General features: G+C 39.8%; 1 protein-coding gene across 3 annotated transcripts in view; it reads left to right on the forward strand.

Moving 5' to 3' along the window:
* The window catches only part of Lkb1 (Lkb1 kinase), a 49,579-nt gene extending 32,602 nt beyond the window's left edge, over positions 1 to 16,977 (forward strand). Inside the window, exons 7-10 of one of the 3 annotated variants that reach the window (XM_045728569.2) lie at positions 973 to 1,124; positions 2,863 to 3,064; positions 12,957 to 13,115; positions 14,714 to 16,977. In XM_045728569.2, the coding sequence (XP_045584525.1) occupies positions 973 to 1,124; positions 2,863 to 3,005 (295 nt within the window). In that variant the 3' untranslated portion in view covers positions 3,006 to 3,064; positions 12,957 to 13,115; positions 14,714 to 16,977. Of the gene's footprint in view, positions 1 to 972; positions 1,125 to 2,862; positions 13,116 to 14,713 lie in introns of all 3 variants that reach the window. The other 2 variants (XM_069319498.1, XM_045728568.2) reach the window with 2 other exon arrangements.
* The last annotated feature ends 2,551 nt before the right edge of the window (positions 16,978 to 19,528 follow it).

Genomic DNA, 19,528 nt, shown 5'->3' on the forward strand with positions numbered 1-19,528 from the left:
GGACTATTATAGGCCATGAAGATATTTATAATAATGATCAATTTATTACAAATAGTGTACTTGAAAATTCATTCTCAGAATTTGAAATTTTTAACATTTCTTCACCTCTCTGGTCAAACTAAAATTACAGTACAATATTGGATTTTTTTTATTTTTCTATACATCAGAAATACAGTACAGTGCTTTATGATATACTGTATAATGGAAAAATAAGTTTAATTTATTTATTTTTTAACTGGCTCAGAACTGCCCAATGTTGTTTTCTTTGTTTGAAATCAACATATTTGAGCTTAAAAAGTTGGAGTTATCATTGAGAAATAAGTACTACACGAGATGATGATATGAAAGTGATTGCAGGTTGAGTGCAGTGGAAACTATTTGTGGGAGAGGAAGTGAAAAGTAACGGTTACGTAGGTAATGATGTGTATGCAGTCCATAATGAAGATGTAAGAATGTGAAGTCTGTTTATTATACTCAAGTTGCAAATACACTTAAATTTAATGTTCAAGTCTGTTGTTTTTGTGCCTCATCATTCCATACAAGATGGGGGAGGTCCACTTGGTGGGTAAATAGTCGTAGGCTGGGACCTCCACTTTCCTCTCCTTCAGCCTTTGTTAAAACAAGGTTGATTTAAGAATGTGACATAAATTGCAGTACATGTATGAAAATCATATAAGTTCTATGGTATACAGGGTGTCTATTGCTGTAGAGTGCTCTCCTTCCTAGCTAGAGGGGAGTCAAATGTGATTCATGGATTCAGTGCCTGTGCTCAAAGATACTGACTCCATGAATTATTAGCATTTAATTATCACTAAATTTTATACTTTATGATAATCATCGTTAAATTTTATAATCAATGATAATTACATTATAAATATAATAATAATCATTAATTATCAAAGTTTGATAATTAAGATGATCAATTCTTTCCTTAATATTGTTAATTGCCATGAATATTGTTTACTTCAACAGCTGGTGTTGTAAGAAGCATCCACACACAGATGAAGAAGTTTCAGTGGGAGGAGATGATGATCGTCACAGCATAACCATCGTCCCGTACCTGCGTTACCATTATTATGATTCTGAATCAGAAGATGAGCTAATCACTGAGCATGAACTGAATGGTCTGTATTGATGAACATGAACTGCAACTATTGTCTTGTATTTATTGTTTTTGTTACTTGGTTTTAATTGTACAATCCTAGCTTTAATTTAATTTGTTTAATTTAATTGAATTTAACAATCCTAGCCTGCCACACCTTCCCTATCATTGCCAAAGTTTTTTGTACTCAAACATTCTTCATTTTTTGGGAGGGTTGCTTCCCTTTCTCTGCATTTCCTCATTTAAAAACACCTGCTGTTTTTAAGGTCATCGGGCATTTTGTGTGTATAGACAGGATGCCCGGTCCTTGGAGGTTGGCCTTGAAGCTAGGTTCCATTTCTTGAGGGGGCCATTTGGTGGCTCCTTGTTGCTAGCTTCACTGAATAGCTCCGTGCCTATCGTGTCACATCAGGAACTTGTTTGTCAACGAAAATCTACCAGAAGCCAAAACCTGGTAGGGCCCTGGACCTTTGGGGCATGTGTTATCTCTTTCTCGTTCTTATAAGGTTCAAGAATTGGTTAAATTTGGTCTATCACAATGGCTCAGTCAGCAAGCCAGGGTTCTGGTTTTTCCCAGGTGGCCAGGTTCGGGTTCTTGGTCAACTGATAGAAGTCGCAGTTGGTTCAGTTGTGGGTTTGGATCTGGCTGGGTCTCGTTTTGGAAGTTTTCTTGTTTATTTTTTTATTTTACCGCTGGCCTAATAATGCACCTCTGGAGTCTTTTTGGTCTCTGGTTTATGTTCCTATATTTTCTCTTTCTTGTTTCTGTGTACCCTTCTCTGTCTAGATTTATTTCTTTAGTGCTGTTTTTATTAAATCAAATTTATTAAATTATTTTGGGTGCATCCCTTTAATTTCTCTATTCACAACAGTCGGTAGTTATTTGTGTCACTCAGGGTGCCCTGAGTGATGCTTTCTTTGTTAATCCAGTGTGCATCAGTTCCGTGAGGCCAAGTCGTACATTCATGTGGATGGGTTATCTCGCTTCAGTCATATTTCAACCCGTTCTCGCACTTTCTTATAGTCAATATTCACTTATTAAATACCTGCATATGTGACATACTAATTTATTGTGAATATTTTAGTTTACCTTGAAAAGCTTCATAGAAAACACCGACCTTACCTAACCTTCTTAGTATGTTAAGATAAGCATCTTATTGCTTTGTAATTACAATTATTACTTAACCTATACCTATAATAGGTTAAGTAATAATTGTAATTAAGAAGCAATAAGATGCTTATCTTAACATACTAAGAAGGTTAGGTAAGGTCGGTATTTTCTATGAAGCTTTTCAAGGTAAACTAAAATATTCACAATAAATTAGTATGTCACATATGCACTTATTTAATAAGCCAATATTGACTATAAGAAAGTGCGAGAACGGGTTGCATATTTCCAGCCGAGTGTCATTCTGAACGACATAACTTCCAACGTTATGTCATTCTGAGGTTGGCATAGAACTGGAGTTTGTCCTCCTTCGTGGCCTTGTTTCCCGATCACGTTTTGTTTCGTTTACCTTTCTGGTGACTATTTCTTTGGTTAAAGTGATCTTGTATCCTCTGCTCTTAGCACCTCCTTGAAAGGACCAGGTTTTGGCCTCTGATCTTCTGTAGGCTCCTAATGACTCGCAAGGGTTTGGTGCGATTTGATGGGTGAGGAGCTATCCAAGCAACTAACAACAGGGAACCACCTTGGACCTTGTTCAGAAAAAAATATTTGTTGTATTTAAATGCTTGCTTAAGGATATTGTCTTCAACAGAATCGAGGAATCAGGCAGAAAATCGGTCCGAGATGTCTCCTGCAGATCTCCAGGAGACTCGTGGTGCCCACAACAAGAGGAGGAGACGTAAACCAATCTCTTGCATTAGTGTCAAATCGATTGCTTCCTGCAAGCAGTCTTGACACTACACATGCACACCATATTGATGTTGTTATCCGGCAAGAGTTCACCATGGACCGGGGTAAGGGGTAGGAGAAGTGCTTGGAGATGATTGGGAGGGTCTTTTTAGCTCTGTACACTTCAGTTTTTGCATGAATACTTCTGGTGCTTCATAAAATTCTTAATATTTCATCATCATATATTGTCAGACTTCTTTGTGATTTCATTAAGATAATGGAAGGTATAATATATTGGCATTTTGTTTACAGTATAGGAGGATGACTGATAAGCATTTGGCTTAGAAGTAAAAGTAAATGTTAAGTAATTTCAGAGTTATATGTGGCTTTTATGTATCTTCTTGAAGTAATCTTTCTCTTGTGAGGATTGAGGTGTCCTAAGCAAGTAAAGTATGTTTATAGAAATTTAAACATGGATTTTAATTCACAGAAAAGTTCCAAAGAAAATAAGACAATAGTTAATGAAGTTTAATAGTGATGGCAAATGTGACTATGAACTCTGACATAGAAGGTGACGATGTGAACACTCTTAAGGTGTAAAATTTATTTTTCTGATTGAAATTTGATGTATTTGTACACCTATGTGTATTCTTTCATGAGAGCAAGATGAGGCATAACATATCTTTCCTCATTATTTTGGCAAGTGCACATACATCACTCATTCTAGTGTTGGAGATGCAGAAACAGTGCTCAAAACACATACCAAAGTTTTCTGTATGAATGTTAAGCAGTTGCATTCTGCTTTCACCATATGATATTTTTAAATCTGTAGAATAATATTTTTTATTGGGTGCACCTTCAATAGTGAGATTTATATAATAATTTTATTGTGAATATTTTCAGTTTCATGTGCTTGTCATTGCTTGTCATCAATTAAAGAGGATACAACTTCATAATAGCAGTGCAAAAAAAGTTTATTCTCTTGTTATAGGAGGGAACACATTATTTTCTAAATTAGTGTTTGTAGCATGTTACAATTATGGACTCGGTTACAACCTAAAAAATATAGTATGCTCTGCAGGAAGAGATACAGCTATGTGTGAATGCCTATATGAAAATCAAATGAGCTACCCAGTGCATTTATTTTCATCAGGAAAGTGAATTCATGTGATCAAAGGGAAGCACAGGGATTTAAAAATGCTCTCATTTTATATTGTTCCTTTCTGGGAGAATCCTCAGTGGCTCCCTGAACCATAGCTCCCTGAACGGGCTATTTCAGGGAAATAGCGCCCTGAAGCTATTTCTCTGAGATAGCTTCTCACTAATAAGTCAAATCAGTCGCAGGAGTCCTTCTGGTCTACTGGGGACTAGAGCCAGAACCTGGTTCCCTTCACAGAGGCACCGAGAGCTGGGGACATAGTGTTATCACCCGCATTGGGAAAGAGTTAAAAAAGTCAGTGATGCTTTACAACAGCTGTAAGGTTCATACAGAATGAAGCTCGGAAATGGCCAAATGACTGCAAATCATGCAGATGACGCAAACTAGCATCAACCCATTAGTACCGATAGCCACCACCAGGCAGCCTGGCACTTTGACCCACAGCTGACTCCAAGGCCAGTCCTTCCACTGATGTGGTGTCATAAACACCAAGTACTGCACTCTAGTTGTGTTTTCAGGGTCATCAAGATGTCACAGCAGATCCTGCTACTTTCAGACTAAGTGTCAGCTGTCCTTGGACTTAGTCCTGTTTGGCCATTGACTTGTGTTTTGTTCCTAGCTTATTCCTAGCTTATTCTTATTATAAGTTCTTATTTGCTTCACGTGCATGCTTTACTTCCCGGCTTCTGCTGTGCTTCGAGATGCTTGAGCTCAACGTTCCCTTCCCTGGGTACTCATTAGTGCTATCCCCACTGCACTGACAGAATTATTTGTCTGTGTGTTCAGAAGTTTGCCCTTTCAAGATCTTACCACTGGTGGGGTGCTTCACCTAGTGTAGTGCATGAGATCTTTTTCCTCTGCCTAGGATGGGCTGGGGGCGATCTGATTGGCTGTGAGTAGGGTGCACTAGGGTGCATACATCCTAGTACCCCATTCATAGCCGAGTAGTTACAGTCTGCATTTAGTGTCTGTTCTTTTGGTGAGCTTCTCTGGTGCCTGGGTGTTCTGCTTGGGTGTTCAGCTTCAAAACCCTGGCAATCACCCTGTAGGTCTAATGTGTTGCTTGTGATGGATCAACCCATTGAGCCCGCACTTGCTACATGCAAACTTTAAGGGTGCTTGTCAGTTATGCTGCAGGCCGACAATCTTTCTCTGTGCCTCCGTCATTCTGCCTGTTGGGTCAATGACACCTATGACTCCTTGAGTCCTGCTATGTTTGTTGTAGTTGGGGTTTTGTTCTCACTATACAGTACCACCACCGCATTAGAAAACTTACTGCCACTTTATGGGTGAGGTTTGCCTATCTTAGGCTTGCATGGTGTTCGTTTGAGTGTCTTAGAGTTGACCCTTTTAGTGTTTAAAGACCTAGAATTGGAGTTGATGGTGAATTCCAGCTGGGCTAAGGTTGACCACCTCTTCCTTCCCATTCTGTGGTGGTTCACTCTGTTTCTGGTCTTCCTTCCCTGGTTTCGGCCTGGAAGCATCTGAAGGCTTCATAGTCAGGGCAGGGTTTGGTTCGGGGTGTAGGTAGAGAGGATGGATCCCCTTCAACAGCAGAAGCAGTTGAATCGTCTCTTCCTGCCGGGGATGCATAGCCTTCACCTCCACAACTTTTACCCAGCTTCAGCCTCACTCCTTGGGATGATATCTTCCAGTTCCAGGGGCTGTGCGATGTTTACAGCTCTGCCTCAGGGCCATCATGGCTGACTTCTGAGGCTGAGTGGAGGGCCCAGAGAGGGTTCCTGGGTTTCTTTCAACCCTGCTTAGGCTTTGGTTCCATCTGTAAAGGGCCTTTTGTTCAGGGAAATTTTTTTCGTATTGCCCTTCTATGTATATGATTCCTAGGTTTCTTATCCCCAGAGCTTTCCCTCATCCTGTGTTTCACCATCTATGGCTCATGTGGACCTGTATCAATGCCTCCCGCAGAATTTGTACTTGGTTTTCCTGGTGGACCTGGCCTCATTTGATTATTGGTCTGCTTTGGCTTATTATCAGAAGTGTGAGGTCCTGAATTCATCCCAACTGGCTGGCAAACCCCTCTTTTTCTTGGGGTTTTGCTAAATCTAAGTGCTTGAATTGTGGGAACTGAGTTCCATCTTTCAAGTGTTCTTGGGCAGTGTGCCTTACTCTCTACTAGAGGACTGCCTGTTTGTTCCAGTTCTCCTCAAGAATGTTGGCAAGTGGAAGCTCCATGTGCAACCTGTGTTCTCTGGAGCCCTTAGTGTGGATGACCACAGGGTTCTTTCACATGGTCATGCATTTTATTTTTGGTTCTCACGGTGGATTTCTCTGATCAGTTCCATGAGGATGTCCGATTTGCCTGGTTCGACCCCAGGTGCCTTGAGGCACTCAGTGCCAGCTTCGGTGGCCTTTCTCAAGATAATCATCTTTATCCTTTGGGAAAGTGGTTGTAGCATTTTACTTGGCTCATTACTCATATGAGCAGCTGTGCTGGCCCAGTATTTAGATTCACCCTGGTCTTTAACCCTTCAGCTGTGTGGCACAATCAGGGATGTATTAACGTACCACGTAAGATTTAAAACTCCCACAGGTACTCGGGGCTAACATCTGCTTCCTCAGGCCTGCATGAAACGGACATCATCTCGTGGGAAAATTCTGGGTACCCCTCCAGGGTATAATTCTGGGCACCCATACTAGCAGAGTGCCATACTGGGCATACTGGGCACTCCATACAAGTAGAGCACCATGAGTAGTGCTTGCAGTTACTCATGGTTGCTACTGCAGCTACTCACAGCATCACTTAATAATAATAATGAAATAAATACCATAACTTCAATTATTTAATGATGTGTCATAGAAAATTGTGAAAGTGATAAAGAATATGTACAAGGTTCAGGTACTGTATCATTGAACTCAATGCTGGTGATGATGTTTACAGAGTGAGGCACAATGTTCATTGTACTGCAAAAGTACATTGGTGCCTCGATTAACAAATTTAATCCGTTCCGGCACCGAGCTCGTCGTGATAAACTCTCATCTTGCGAAACAACAACAACACTGTCGTCGGAGACGTCCAAGAACCAATATAAACGCTAGGGAGCACCATGTGGTTTACTCATTAATCAAACAAAAGCTCGTCAATCGAGACAAATTTTCTGCGAGTGGCTCGCTCATTACTCGAAATGCTCAAAACTGGAGTAGCTCATCACTCGAGGTTCCACTGTATACAGAGTGTTCATGTATACTGCTATTTTTCTGGAAAAAGATATTAAAACTTATATAAGTACACTGTACACACTGTACAGGAATATAGCCTCAATGTATTCCTCTGCAAAAGTATGCCTAATATAACTTTGATAATCAACCCTCACATGAAACACAAGGAGCAAATGACATTCCACTATTTCTCCGAGAAAGCACTAAGAAAGTTAGCGAAACTGTACAGTGTTCGGTTCACAAGACACAAAAGGCACTAAACTGCCAATTAACTCTACTAACAATACAAAATATACAGAAGAAAACATACAGGAATAGCTAGAACCTGCTAATACCAAATACTGTCACCAGGCAGCTCGGAGCTCGGTCCAGCTCGGCTATCAGATCAGTTCATCTGCTGATGAATAGCCTAGAGCAATGCTGTAGTCTCCTTTGTTGCATCATCTTGAAGCAAGTCCCAGAGCTTCTGAGCTGTGTACCAGACGTCATAGAATTCTTCCTGTTGGGGGGAGGGGTAGGGGACAATTTTTTTTTTTTTTCAGTGTATCATTCCATTATAGTATTTATTTCATGTGCATGTTTTCTAGCTGGTTTTGCTGTGTGAACTTTGCTTTTTATGCTCCAAACTGCATGTGCCCAGCGCTTCCCTGAGTGTCCATGAGCACTGCTGTTGCACTGACAGTTCATTCTCTGGTGTGTTTAGGGGTTAATCGTTTTGAGGTCAGGCCACTGGGATGGAGTACCTTACCTCAGATTTTTCAGGGGTCTTCTGACCTCACTGTTTATGCCCCTGGATGGGTGCATTCAATAGGTTGTGTGGTTGCACTTTTGGTATGCATGCTTTGTTTATATATGGCACACTGTGGGTGGCATTTTGCAGCACAGGTAGTGGGGCTGCATGTGGGTCCCATTTTCTTTTGCAAATATCTCCAGCGCATGGGAGCACCTGTTTGGCTTATTACTAGCAGGCTCTGGCATTCCCTAGCAGATCTCTGGTAAGGTCAATTATGCATAAAGGTCTGTCTATCTAGTCTGCTCTTGCCCATTGTGAGTTTGAAGACTGTTTGTCGCCTTTGCTACATGACGATGATCATTCTTTCTGGCCCCACCATTCTGCCTGTTGGGTTGATAATTCTTATCTCAACAAATTCCAGGGGGTTGCCCCTTCCTTCTGGAAGGAGCAACGGAGGTAGTTGAGCCATCTAGTCCCGCAAACTCCCGTAATGGGAGTTTGCGGGACTCCCAGAGTAAGGGTTTTCTCCCTTACTGTGGATCACAGAGCTCATATGCACTTGGCGACGGTTATGCATTTTTGGGCCCGTAGTGGAACTTTTTTGTGATCAGCTCTGTAAGGATGTGAATTCACTTGGCATGGTTCCAGGTGTGAAGGCTATGACATCTGCAGTATCAGCAGTGGTGGCCTTGCCCAAGGGGTATCCTCTGGAACTACCCCCAAAAAAAGAACGATGGGTTTTTGTCACCAAATGTTGGGGTTGGGGCTTGCAAGTTGTCTTTCTTCCTCACTGCTGCATCAAATCATGGCAACTTTGTTGGACATGAGTGTGTGGTCGGACTGACCTTGTCCCTTCATTTGGTGTCCCATATGTTCCCAGTCCCCAAGAAGGACACATTGGACCTGAGGTTCATCCTTGATCTTTTGGGTGTGAACAGCTTCATTCCCTGTCTTGACCTCTTGCATGACTACTTTTACTCAGGTTTCCCTGGTTCTTCAACTGGGTTTGGATGGTGTCCCAGAATCTCCAGGATACATACTGGAGATTCATAATTTCTTTAACTTTGAATGGGGCTGTTAGTTTGCAACAATATTTCACTCTAGAGAGCATTAACCCCTGCACTGCACATCTTTTAAAATGACATTCTCATGGTGCGCCAAAAATAAATTGTTCCAAAAACAGTATTTTTTCTTTTGTTATTGTTAATTAACACTCAGGACGCACAAAAATCCAAGTAAAAAGTCTACCTCTTGTAGTTTAGCTGTAGTGGCCTGCAGAAGTTTTTTTTTTTTTTTTTTTTTTTTTTTTTTTTTTTTTTTTTTTTTTTTTTTTTTTTTTTTGTCAAAATTAGAAGAGTTGCTGCATGGGAATAACTTTGTCAACTTATTTTTAATGTTTCTCACTTTATTTCATTTTTCATTCTAACAAGTTGTATCAATGTGTCAAAGATGGTGTTCATTATGTGTAACTGAAAATATATATATACCAGTATACAGATATGTGTATAAATATATACACACCATGTATTTATTCATACTAAAATACAGTGGAACCTTGGTTTACGAATGTCCCGGATTGTGAATTTTTTGGTATATGAAGTCAATTTCTTCATAAACGTTGACTCTGTATACGAAGTTTGTTTTGGAATACGAGTGTTTGTCGATACAGTACATGTATGGGTCAAGCGCGTGGGTTCTGCTGGACGTGGGGCGAGACACGTATGGTTGACCAGTGTATCCAGCCTAGTGACGACTACGCTTGAAATCTTTGTGAAGAATTTCATTGCTTTTCTGCCTTTTTGGTTTCTGAACATAAAAGTTCTTATGTATCATGCCATGGGTCCCAAGAAAGTCAGTGGTAAAGTTCAACCTAAGAAAATAGTTGTGAGGATGACGATGATAAAGAAAAAAAAACAAGAGATCATTCATAAACATAAAGTTGGACAGTGGTGATTTGGAGGAGTTGGTGGATGAACACAGCGAAGAACTGATGACTACCAAAGAACTCGTAGCCCTTCACAAGGAGCAGCAATAAGAGATAGCTAAGAAAATTTCTTCAGGGAAGGATGAGGCAGTAGAGGATGTCCTTTCCTCATTAATTAAGAAAATGTGTGCAGTATGGGAAGAACTGCAAAGTTTTGCTGAGAAGACTAGCCCAGATAAAGCTGCAGCAGGCCATTGCATTAACCTCTTTAATGACGATGAGATATCTCGCTACAGACAAGTGTTAAAATGTAGGGAAAAGCAAGGGTCTATAGAGAGATTGATTGTCTTATATCTATAAGACAAGCAAGCAGTGAGTCACAACTAGGTCCTAGTGGTATGCCTGCAAAACGTAAGAAAGTGAGTACTCAAGAAATGTCATCACTGCCTGATGTTATAATAGAAGGGTACTCCGCTTCCAAACACTAACACCTCTCCTCCTTCCCCCTCCTCACCGTCTTCCATACTCCAACAAGAGTCCTTAATAAAGGTAAGGTATAGTAAAAATTATGAGTAGTATTATATATAAAATGTATTTTTAAGTTAATATTTTTGGGTGTGTGGAACCGATTAATTAAATTTACATTATTTCTTATGGAAAAATTCATTTTGGTTTACGAATTTTCAGTGTACGAACAGTCTCTTGGAACGGATTAAATTTGTAAACGAAGCTACTGTATATCTGAGCCTAAATCTTATAATTGGACATAGCACACATTTTGCCTGAAATATATAATGGTAATCACTCACATGTTGATGTTAAAATTTCAGTGGCTGCTAATTTGGTATGGCTGCCCTACACATTGCTAATTCTATAGCCTTAGGAATGTTTTGTAGGCCTTAGTAACCTAGGCCATGTAACTAGGCCCTTGGAAGGAGAGTGAGGGACTCGGGATGTTTTTTCCAAGATGGGGTATGTTTGCTCGAGGCCTGAGGGAGCAAATGTGTACCCCCTTGTATGCATGAGAGTTTCGAATCTTACGGTATACTAATATAATCACATGTCGGCTGGTGCACCAGCACTTCCCTTAATATGTTGGCTGATTAATGTCTTAAAAAGTATCATTGGCATGGCATCTCTTGTTTGGAAGGTTCTTGTTATCCAACCTGTCATTTTTCTTGCAGTTGTGACGGTAATTTTGTTTTGCTCTTTAAATGTAAGTTCTTCCGCCATGATTACTCCTGTATCCTTTACATTGCTCTTTCTTTCAATAGTGTGGTTTGCCTAATTTATATGTGGTTTTCTGCTTTGATGTTTTTGTTTTTTCCATAGAACAGTAATTGAAAGTTAACCTCGTTAAACATTATGTTATTTTGTATGGCCTACTGAAAGACTTGATTAACATCAGATTAGAGGTTTGCTGTGTCCTCTATATTATCTACTCTAAAAATTCTAGTGTCATTTGCACAGGATGCTACAGTACTATAGTTTATATCCTTGTCTATATCTGACATGAGGATGAGGAAGAGTACTGAAGTAAGCACAGTACCTTGGGGGACTGAGCTTTTCATGGTGGATGGTTCAGATTTTATTCTGTTGACTATTACACTCTGGGTTCTGTTAGGAAATTAAAGATCCATCTCCCTACTTTGCCAGTAATTCTATTTGTGTGCAATAACACCATGGTCACATTTGTAGAAAGCTTTGCAAAATCTGTGTATATTACATCAGCATTTTGTTTGTCTTCTGTGGCATCTAGTCATGTAATAGTGGTCTAGCAATTGTGAGAGGCAAGAGTGCCCTGTTCTGAACCCATGTTGTCCAGGGTTATGTAGATGCTGTGATTCCATGTGTGTTATCTTATTTCTTGGCACTCTTTCAGAGATTTTTTTGTTGTGCAAGAGCTTTTAAGTTTTTGCATCTGCTTTACTACCTTCTTTGTGAAGTGGTGTAATCTCCACTGTTTTAAGTGTGTCAGGGATAACATCAGTATCTTCGCTCCGTCACCAAAAGTAATAAACAGACTGCAATAAAGACTGTGTACAATGTTCAGATATCAGTGGACACAATGCTGCTCAATGTTAACTGCCATTGTTGTGGTACATCTATGCATCATGAAACGAGCTCGAGCTCATGCTCCTATAGAAAATAAATGTGTGCAAAAAATTATACATATTCAGGATTTTGTGACTAGGATACTCATAATAACATCAACATTTTGCCTAGAGTTAGCGATAGGCCTGTTATATTGGAGGCATTATGTCGAGCCAAGTGCCGTCGTCAGCTGACTAGTGCATTGATGCTATGGGGGAGCCAGTCGGCTGAGCGGAGAGCACACACTGGTCTTGTGATCCTGTGATCCTGGGTTTGATCCCAGGCGCCGGCGAGAAACAATGGGCAGAGTTTCTTTCACCCTATGCCCCTGTTACCTAGCAGTAAAATAGGTACCTGGGTGTTAGTCAGCTGTCACGGGCTGCTTCCTGGGGGTGGAGGCTTGGTCGAGGACCGGGCCGCGGGGACACTGAAGCCCCGAAATCACCTCAAGATAACCTCAAGATATGGTGTGTGTTGGCCCATCAGACCAGCTTAGTGGCTCATTATGGTACACAAAAATGTAGTTATACAGTATATATATATAGTGTATATATAACAGCAAAAGCACTGTTTTTTGTTCTAAAAGTATAATAATGTTGTCACAATGTACACCATATTTTCGAATATAGCAATATTCCACACACTTCATTACAGTATATAAATGTATCAAATTACACACTACAGTATTGTTATCAGAATGCTGATAATAAAAGCAACATTGTGGTTATAATTAGTGATGTGCATAGTACTGTATATCATGATGCATTTTTATCATTTTGTCATTGTCTGCTGGTAATATGTGGCGTTATACTGTCCTTGGATTTTATTACCACACCCACCAGAATGGCATAAGGGTTTGTAGTTGTGCATGAAAATGTACATACAGTACTTAAAGTGTGTAATTACCTAAGTGTAATTACCAAAGTGCAGTTGCAGGATGCGATATGCCCGTGGTGTCCCGTTTTCCCAGCATAACACTTTGAAACTGCTGATGGTTTGGCCTCTACCACTTTCTCACTTACACCAGTAGGTTGATAGTAGAAGGGTGGGACCAAAGAGCCGAAGCTCAACCCCTGCAAGCACAACTAGGTGAGTATTTACCTTTTTCAAACTGTCTATCGCTCTGTTTGCAAGTGAAAACTATATTATATTTATTTAGCACCTTTGTTTCCTTAGCTTAGGTCTGTGACCTCTTGTTCTTGAGGTTTTAGGAATTCCTCTTTGTCAATTTGGTCGAGTATTGTTATTATTTTGTAAGTGGTGATCATATCCAGTATGTACTGGATGTGTACAGTATAAAAACACTTAAAAATGGAATGTTTTAGTGTTCTAAGGAAATAATATGGTGCACATCTTGGTAACATTTACATAATATTTGAGCATTCCAATGTTCCACATGCTTGCTTCTTTGAGCTTTGATGTCCAAAGGGTTTGGAAAGGATGGGGGAGGTAGAGGGGTGGGGAGGTGGAATATAACAACATAGAGTATAAACTCTCTATACCCACATCCTCTGGAAAAGAGAGAGAGAGAGGGGGAGAGGGAGAGGGGGAGGGAGGGAGGGGGAGAGGGAGAGAGAGAGGGAGAGAGAGAGGGAGAGAGAGAGAGAGAGAGAGGGAGAGAGAGAGAGAGAGAGAGGGGGAGAGAGAGAGAGAGAGAGAGAGAGAGAGGGGGAGAGAGAGAGAGAGAGAGGGGGAGAGAGAGAGAGAGAGAGAGAGGGGGAGAGAGAGAGAGAGAGAGAGAGGGGGGGAGAGAGAGAGAGAGAGAGAGAGGGGGAGAGAGAGAGAGAGGGGGGGAGAGAGAGAGAGGGGGAGAGAGAGAGGGGGGAGGAGAGAGAGGGGGGGGGGAAGAGAGAGAGAGAGAGGGAGAGGGGGTTCTTTGCAATATCAACACAAACTTTTCTGGTTTGTCCAAATTCAGTCATAACTATTTCTACTTTTTAACTGCCATATACAGTAAGTAAATATATGTATGATGGTCCTCATTGTTACTACACTGCATAAACAGGAGGATGGGCTGTTGGTTATTGATGCATGGTTGATTCAGCCGGGAGTGTATCATTTGTTGTGTCTGGTGGCGACGATTCGTTGCGACCTGCGTGCCACCACGTCAGCTTCAGTGAGCACTTTTTTTGGGGTTCATCTGGTCTCCTTAGTCCCTTGTTCCAACCCTTGTGTTTCTCAGGTTACCTGCCGTGTCTTCAAAGCTAGCCAGCCTGCAGTCTATTCCCGGGCCCACGATGTTCGCAAATATGCTGCACTCGGTGATCTTCTCTAATATGTCTTTGGCAGATATTCAGGCTCGTGGATTTTGGCGAACTAACAATTATGGCTCTCCCAGAAACCCAGAATTGAATGTAATGAAATGCCTCTTTCTGGTAGAGCCCTATTGGCTCTCTGTCCCCTTCCCCTCCCTTCCATGTTAGTCAGTTCATTGCTGTGTTTATCTGTTTCTGAACCGATCTGATAACTGATGCTGGACCGAGCTCTGGGCTGCCTGGTGCCGGCAGGAATAACGGATTCTAGCTAAATTTGTTTATTTTTAATGTATTTTATATTGTCTGGAGAGCAATATTTGAGCAATAGAGCAATAAAAGCCATTAACTACCATTTGGTAGTTAAAGGCTTTTGAGTTTTATGAACCCAGCAGTTGTCTGTAAAGCTTCACTGACTTTCTGGATGCTTTCCAGATGAAATGGCAATGCCATCTGGCCATCTGCTCCTTGCACCTCATGTGAAGGGGGCCAGATTTTGGCACTGGTTCCTGGTAAGCCAAATGAACTCTACCAACTGATGTGACTGGTATATTCAAATAGTCTCTGCAAGAAAGCTACAGGGAGGCACTGGTATACCAAAAAGAGAGGGGTTATATTACATTAAATGCTGGGTTTTTACTTGCAAAACTTAACATTTTATTCTGTTTCTAAATTGCTATATTAATAATAATTGACATTTCTCTGGCTATTATTACCTTAAGAAATAAACCCTGTTATTATACATAGAAAGTTGTTAAATTGTAAAATTTTTGAAGCATGGGGTATCATTGTGCCCAAAAATACTTTAGCAAAATATTAAGTTTGAGACCATTTTTTGTATTTTTCTTCAGTTACCCATACTTATTAAAAAAAAATCCCCATAAATCTTCAAGAAAAAGTAAATCTTGAACTAAGGGCTTAGTCTTTATCCAGATTTGAGTAATTTATATCAATATTTGAATTTAATTAATATGAAATTCTGTATAGCCAAGGAAATATATGGATTTGTTATATTATTCATATTTTCCATATTTATAACTCATTTGGAAAGAGACTTGTCATATTAATTGTTCAAATATTTTTAGATTAGTGTACTGTAAGGGTTAAGGTAAGATGAATGAAATGATATTTTAAGCTTCAGTGCGGAGAATGTGACTTGTCTGCTCAGTGAAGATGAAAGGAAACTGTTGATGTGTTTGACATTATTTTAAAAGTTGTGCTTGGGGCCATGCTTAAAATGATTTTAATATGCCTTAATGCAGAGAAGGTTAATACTTTTTATAGGAGAATCAAGATCAAATTTAGCAGTACAGTATCTCGAACATTTTTGTAAACAACTTGATTCAATTTTAAGGACTTATTTAAGGCTTTTTTATTTAATTGTAATGATTGTGACTAAAGAAATATGAATATCCTACTCAGATGGAAGTTGTATTCAGCTTGAACACATGTTCAAATCATTGTGCCCTCTGCAACTACTTAATAATGTACCAGTCTTGTCATAAGCCCCTTTGGCTGTGTGACAAACTCATTCCGCCAGTATGTGAGGCATTTGGGATAATTCCTAGGACATGTATAGCATTTTTGGTGAGTGGATTTCCTTTATCTGGTTATCTACTGGTGAAATAATTAAATTATATGATGCTCCACATTACTGTTAAGGACTCAGGTCAATAATAGTCAAGTCGTGTCTCCATGTTGGCACTTGGACTTGTAATGGAACCACATTTGGTTCTGTTGTATAATAATGGAGGTATGCTCCAATTAGCTAACGTGACCTGTCACTCTCCTCCCTTTTCCCCGCCCCTTGGCAGCTATATTGCAGGCTTCACGGGCCTGTGAGCCAGATAACCTCCATTATAATGCATTTATGTCTGTGAGTGATGTTATATGTTAATAGTAAGAACCTTGTTGTACAGTAGTGAACTACTACACTTAATAACTATCTCAGTTGAGTCTGGTGGCATGAACATATTTGCAATAATTGAGATGTATGTCATGTATTATGAAGTCTGACTAATGTAGCAAGCTTTGCGCTTGCTTATTCCAAGATATGATTTTGCAGTTATGCCATGCAAATATAATTGTTCATATTATTTGTAATGAAGGAAGAAGGTACTAGTACCTCATGTGTGTGTATATATATACATATATAAATATATTTCTTATGACTAAGAATGTTTTATAAAGCAAGTTAGTTGATCAGAAAGCATTATTAATTAATCAGTTCATATCATATGCATAGTTAATATAAATGTTAAATATTAAGTGATTGTGAGCATTCAATTGTTGAATTTTTTAGTACATAATTTTTACATGATTTATCAGTATACCAGGTTTGCTTTTCATCTTTTTCAACATTAAATTAAATAGCTTAAAAGAAAAGCATCTGGGTTCCATTGTGGAAATGTGTACTTTTTGCCAAATTAATTGGCAACCATGCTAGAACAGGAGGAATGAGCTAGTCAGGTAATGCATAACTGAGTGATAATCAGTGCACATATCTGCTTGGGAACAGAGTTAAAATCTAATGCACTGCATTAAAGTCTATTAGCATATGGTCATGGAAGGCATATGTGATTAAGACTAATGAACTAAATATAACTTTTACATGATCACACTGCCCCACCTAATGTAACTGTATCATCACCAGTGCCATATTACTCGTATGCTTTATTAATAAATATTGTATACAATTTTTTTTTAGATTGTGTCATCCTTTTCCCAAAGATTAAAAAGAAAAATTAACGAGTCATTTATTATTTAGATTTTTTTATAAATGATTCAGTCTGGATAACTGGCAGTGTCCCATTTTTATTCTGTATATTTTTATGATGATCTCTTATTACTATTTATAAGAATTCCTACCAGTTTAACAATATCTGGTAATAACTGGACTGGCACTTTGTACCACAGAGGCATCTACATGAATATCATGCCTCTGGACTTGGTGTAGACCTACCGAACACCAGGACCAGAATCAAGCATGCTCGCAGGGAGGGGGGGGAGTCTAAGATAGACTCAAAACCGAAAAAGCACTGAAATTACATGAAAGATGAAACAAATAATACATGATTATAGAGTGAAAAGATGGAATCAATGGAAGTGGTAGTTTGCCTAATATGAACAAACCATATATTAGTACCCAAGCACACCATGAGGTGGCAGCTTGGGTCATCATGGGGGTTCAGTTCGCTTGCATCTCAACTCGTGTGCCTAGTACCAAACACATCACTACTACTACTACAGTACAGGGTTACCTCGGTTTAAGAGTTTAATCCGTTCCTGGAGACAGCTCGTAATCCGAAAACTTGTAAACCGAAGCTAATTTCCCCATAAGAAATAATGGCAAATGAATTGATCCGTTCCTGACTACCCAAAAATCTTACTTCAAACTAAATTTTATACCTAATCCATCTAGATCTACACTACAAAAGTATGGTCAAGTTATTACTTATCCTTGCTGATGACTGCTGTTGGCATCTGGAAGATGGTGAGGAGGAGGAGAGGTGTTACTGTTTGGAAGGGGAGTCCCCTTCCATTATAACATCAGGCAGTGAGGACTTCACTGGTGTGCACTCTGGCACATTTTGCCTGCATACCACTAGGACCTGCTTGTGGCTCACTGCTTGCTTGTCTTACTAAGAATCTGTCTAAAGACACTTGTTTTTCCCTACATTTTAACACTTGTCTGTAGTAAGACATCACATTGTCATTTAAAAGGTCAATGTAGCAGCCTGCTACAGCTTTATCTGGGTGAGTTTTTTCAACAAAACTTTGCAGTTTTTCCCATACTTCACACATTTTCTTAATGAAGAAGGGACATCCTCTACTCACAACTATTTTCTTAGGGTGAACCTTACCACTGGCTTTCTTGGGACCCATGGCAAGATATATAATAACTTTTATGTTCAAATGGCCAAAAATCTGACAAAAAACTGTAAGTCCCTGTGAAGAATTCAGGCGGAATAGGCACTGGACGCGAGGCACTAGTAAACTGAGGTGCGATCGCCGTGCCACCACGCGCTAGTCAGCCTGTACGCGAATCAACACCCTCGTATTCCGAGGCCACGCTTATATTCCGATGTAAATTTTCCAAGCAAATCCTGCTCATAATCTGAAAAACTCGTAAACAGGGACGCTCGTATTCCGAGGTACCACTGTCTAGTGAACTGGAACTTTTTTGAGCCAAGTGGTGTTATCATTACTTGTGACTTCATTTCATGGAGGGGTATGATTAGAATTTAGCTTTCATCATCTTGAGTGTGTTTATGCTCACCATCTTGTGTGTCCTTAGGCAATTAGCTTGTCCTGGCTTTGTTTTAGGGTTACCTTTCCTGGCATCATCTATTATTTCCCATTTCCTCAACAGTGTTATTTTCTCTGGGAGATTCTCTTTTCAAGTTGCCTCGGAGTCCAGGTAGTGCTTGGTTGTCTTGATTTTTCTCGTGTATAAGCCCTCATTGCAGTTTTGCTGTTCATGTTATTCTTTTTCAGAATCTGGTCTTCTCTGCCAAAGTTCTGTTGTGAATAAGCTCCTGAACCTATTGAATGGGCCTTCTCAGCAATCAAACATTGAATGAAAGGAAACATATTTTTCTGATGGGGCCCTCTGTAGCCTCCTGTCCCCATCCTTCCATTCTTTCTATCTTCCCTGTGGGGTGGAGGGAGTTCAGTTTAGGCAGATCTTGAGTGAGAATACTGGCTGGCTGGGAACCTGGTGACCTGGGCTTCCACTTGGTGGCAGTCAGGAACATTGTATTAGGGGATTTGCATGATGGCAATGATCATTTGCCTTGTTACCTTTAGGTAACTAATTTTCTCCAAGAAGTTTTGTTTTCAACAAACAAGTTGTTGTTGTTGTTGTTTGTTGAGTTGTCTGTGCTTTCTGGTAGGGGTTTTCTTGGTTTTGGGTTGATCTCTGATCCCCCAAATACAGAGATCCCCTAAGACCAGTACTTTGCTTAGCTTGGGAAGTGTCTTGAGGACCCCACCAGAATATGGTATTTCATTAGATTCAATGTTTGATTTTAGAAAAAGAGGAAAACTTGGTATACTCCATATGAAAAACTCTTCAAACTCCACATGATAACGGCACTCTTTTGTTTACAAGGTTGTACAGGTTTGTTTGTTATATATATAATAAATTTTGTAAATGCATTCCATTGTACAGTACTTTGAATCTTTGAATGTAGATGTCTTGAGATAATTTTAGAAGTGAAATGTGTTTAAAATACAATAAACAGTAAT

This window comes from Procambarus clarkii, chromosome 93 (genome assembly GCF_040958095.1).
Source record: "Procambarus clarkii isolate CNS0578487 chromosome 93, FALCON_Pclarkii_2.0, whole genome shotgun sequence".
In the NCBI taxonomy this organism is placed as follows: domain Eukaryota; kingdom Metazoa; phylum Arthropoda; class Malacostraca; order Decapoda; family Cambaridae; genus Procambarus; species Procambarus clarkii.